Source organism: Cynoglossus semilaevis, chromosome W (assembly GCF_000523025.1).
Source record: "Cynoglossus semilaevis isolate Cse_v1.0 chromosome W, Cse_v1.0, whole genome shotgun sequence".
NCBI lineage: Eukaryota > Metazoa > Chordata > Actinopteri > Pleuronectiformes > Cynoglossidae > Cynoglossus > Cynoglossus semilaevis.
The window spans coordinates 12,290,911-12,294,547 of NC_024327.1; the positions used below are offsets into that span (position 1 = coordinate 12,290,911).

General features: G+C 43.6%; 1 protein-coding gene across 3 annotated transcripts; it reads right to left on the reverse strand.

The window, feature by feature from the left end:
- Positions 1-1,381: 1,381 nt before the first annotated feature.
- On the reverse strand, positions 1,382-3,637 carry LOC103397226 (general transcription factor II-I repeat domain-containing protein 2-like). Of its 3 annotated transcripts, none has more exons than XM_008335444.3 (3): positions 2,296-3,637; positions 1,812-2,130; positions 1,382-1,631 (listed from the first exon to the last, which is right to left on the reverse strand). In XM_008335444.3, the coding sequence occupies exons 1-2, from the start codon at positions 3,256-3,258 to the stop codon at positions 1,825-1,827; spliced, it is 1,269 nt and encodes a 422-aa protein (XP_008333666.2). In that variant the 5' UTR covers positions 3,259-3,637; the 3' UTR covers positions 1,382-1,631; positions 1,812-1,824. The 3 variants fall into 3 exon arrangements, with proteins under 3 accessions (XP_008333666.2, XP_024908620.1, XP_024908619.1); XM_025052852.1 differs by having other exon boundaries at positions 1,812-3,110; positions 3,347-3,432; XM_025052851.1 differs by having other exon boundaries at positions 1,812-3,637.

The following is a 3,637-nucleotide window of genomic DNA, read 5'->3' on the forward strand; positions in this document are numbered from 1 at the left end:
ATTTACCGGTCAATCTACGTTCCTACCCTCACCTATGGTCATGAGCTGTGGGTCATGACCGAAAGAACGAGATCAAGGATTCAAGTGGCTGAAATGAGCTTTCTCCGCAGGGTGGCAGAGCGCTCCCTTAGAGATAGGATGAGGAGCTCTGTCACACGAGAGGAGCTCGAAGTAGAGCCACTGCTCCTCCACATCGAGAGGAGTCAGCTGAGGTGCCTTGGGCATTTACATCGCATGCCCCCCGGACGCCTCCCTCGGGAGGTGCTCGGGTGCTCGGATGTTTTTGATTCTTTCACTGACACTGAGGTTTATATTCAAATCTTCGGGAGACATGCTCACGGCGTGATGTGGACCTCAAAATGCTGCTGGCCTAACCCTTTGTGCCCACGTTATAAAACCACAACTATTTTAAACAGACGTGTGTTTGACTGGTCTGTCTGTGGTCCAGATTAATCTTCTATTGAAAAGTGTTCCCTTATCACTAAGAGATTGAATTAAAACAGCTGCAATAAAGGTATGTTGTTCAGCTGAAAAACGCTTTAAGGCGCTAAACTGACGATTTTTGTTTTACTGTTTTTAATTGCTTTTCTAGAAATAAGGTTCATACATGTCTCACAGAAGTCCATCTAAATGTTACTACTGTGTTGCTTGATTGCTTCCAGGATTTTCCAAACAAGATGTGATCAAATTACAGAAGATACTTTGTCAGCTAAAAAAAAAAAAATTTAGTTATTCAGCAGTTCAGCAGAAGCCAGAGGCTAGAATGAGAAACAGAATGAATGAACAGAATGAGTCTGAGGTGTGGATAAGTCAAACATTGTAAGCATTAATCCCAACATCCACATCTACTACAAACCATTTAAATCATACTTTTTTTCTGCTTTTACACTATACCTCCTTCCTCTCATATTTACGATAACAAAAATGACTGCTTAATAGTGATTCGTACTGTTTCCAGACTTATCCTCCTGTATAAGACAGTTAGATGTCATCTCATGGTTAGCTTTAGGTCACAGAGTGGGCAAGACATGACGCAGAGCAGGTAGATGAAAAATGTGCTCTAAAAGTTCCTTTTTTTCCTCCTCATTTCCCCCCAGAGGAGCCATTTGGCCCCTCTGATTAATGCTATTGTCTAACTTTACCAACTTTGCTTTTTGTGTGTCTGAAGGCCTAATTGGTTTTTCTACTCATCCATATTCCTCTTAGCCAATTTTGAGTGCATTTTATTCTCTTACAGCAGGGGTCCCCAAACTTTTTCCTGTGAGGGCCACATAACTTTTCCCTTCTCTGATGGGGGGCCGGGGTCAGTTTGTAACAGAAAAAATGTGACGATTGCAGGAGTGCCTAAACGTAAACATTTATTGTTTTCCAGAAAGCACAATCAAATAACCGTTTCTGGATTCTTCACAGAACAAAAGTCAGGAAATAAATAATAACACTATTAATGAAATAAATAATAATCAAATAACCCTCTCTGGGTTCTTCACAGAAAAAAGCCAGGAAATAAATAATAATATTTATGAAATAAATCTCTCAAAGTTCTTGTGTTCCTTCCTTATAATCCTTTTGTAGGTTCCAGCAGGCTTGTAGACGTCGCTGTTTGCAGCTCTCTCTCTCTCTCATCAACTTCCCTGTGAAAACCACAAAGCAAGCAGGCTGAGAAACTGAACTAAGTGATACAGCATCTGCACAGCACAACCAGTACCACTGCCAGTATGGTTGTGGAGATGGATTTTATCCCAGTAGATTTTATTATGATTATATTTGTTTATACTCAGAATGACTCATTCAAGTCAGAAAAGTGAGCTTACCTTTGTATGTTCATCAGTGTGAACTGTGGGCCTGCATCTGGCTGATGAGAAGTTGAATGTCAGGTTCCATTCTAGTCACTGCCAGTCTCAAACACTGATGCAGATGTTCATCTGTCAATCTTGATCTCATTGAATTTTTCAGCAGTTTCATGCCTGAAAATGTTTGCTCGCAGATATACGTGCTGTCAAAAAGTGTGGACATCTTCATTGCGTGTTTTCTGATGTTAGGGTACGTGTCGTTTGGGAGGGCGGCATAGAAGTCAATGAGACTGTTGGACTTGAACGCGTCTTTCAGAACATCACAGTTCTGTAACTCGGCCAACTCAAACTGATAAGAAGGCTGGGCTTCCTCAATGTCGGCAACAAAGGGGTTCTGGAAAAGACGGATTTCTTTTGCATAAACATGTAGTTCACGGAATCGCACACCGAACTCCGCCTTCAGCATTTCCAGTGCTTCCACACACTTTTCAGCTGGAAACGGGACCGCTGGTTTCTCTGCAGAGAGATTTTGTGTAGCAGGGAGATGGATGAAGCTGTGCTTTTTCACTTGTCCCAAAAGCAGCTCTAGTTTCACCTCAAATGCTTTTATGTGGGAATACATGTCGCAAATGAGTTTCCCCTGGCCTTGTAGCTGCAAGTTAAAGCTGTTCAGCGTTTCTGTCATGTCTCTTAAAAATGCAAGGTGCCATTTCCATTCTGGGTCGCTCAGCTCTGGCACTGTTTTGTTTTGTGTATGAAGAAATGCGTTAATTTCAGGTAGCAGCTCGTAAAAACGCCTCAAAACTCTCCCCCGGCTCAACCATCGGACCTCTGTGTAGTACAGCACATCTCCGTGCGCAGATTCCAGTTGAGACAGGAATTCTTGGAACTGCCTGTGTTTAAGTCCCTTTGCTCTGATGAAGTTTATGCATGACACCACAACCTTCATGACAGAATCCCACGTCAACACTTTGCAGCACAGTGCTTGCTGGTGAATTAGGCAATGGACTTGTAGCGGGGCGGTGAGACCCCGTTCTTCCATCTCCCGATTCATGCGTCCTATAAGACCCCGAGACACGCCCACCATACTAGGAGCCCCGTCAGTTGTGATGCTGGCCAGCTTTGACCAGTCGAGGCCCAACTCTTCTATGGTTTGGTACACTTTGCCGAAAATATCCTCCCCCGTCGTAGTCCCTTTGAGACTTTGGAGGGCTGCCAGCTCCTCGCACATCTCAAAGTTTGCACTAATTCCACGAATAAAAATGAGCAGCTGCGCGGTGTCCTGCACGTCCGTGCTCTCATCCAGTGCTAATGAAAAAAATTCAAATTCTTTCGTCTTATGCTGCAGCTGGGCATATACATTATCACCGATTTGTTCAATGCGTCTGGTGATTGTACTCGCTGATAGACTCACGGCATTAAAAACATCTTTCTTCTCGGGACACACCTCCTCCGCGACAGCGATCATGCATTTCTTGACAAACTCTCCATCAGTAAAAAGGTTTACCGCTGCTTGCTATTAGTTGAGCAACCCGAAAGCTGGCCGAAACAGATGACTGGTTCAGCTGAGCTTGGCGTACAAATGTATTCTGCTGAGCTAACAGTCCACTTTTTAGCTTCGCGAGTTTGTCTGCTCGCAATTGGCCTTGCAAGCTAGCAAACTTGTCTTTGTGGCGGGATTCATAGTGTCGCCGCAGATTGTATTCTTTGAATACCGCCACCGCCTCTTGACAGATGAGACAGACAGCCTTTTCTTTGCATTGAACAAAAAAATAATCGTTTGTCCACTGCAGGTTAAATGCCCTGCATTCTGAATCAATTTTTCTCTTACCTAATCTTTTCGCCAT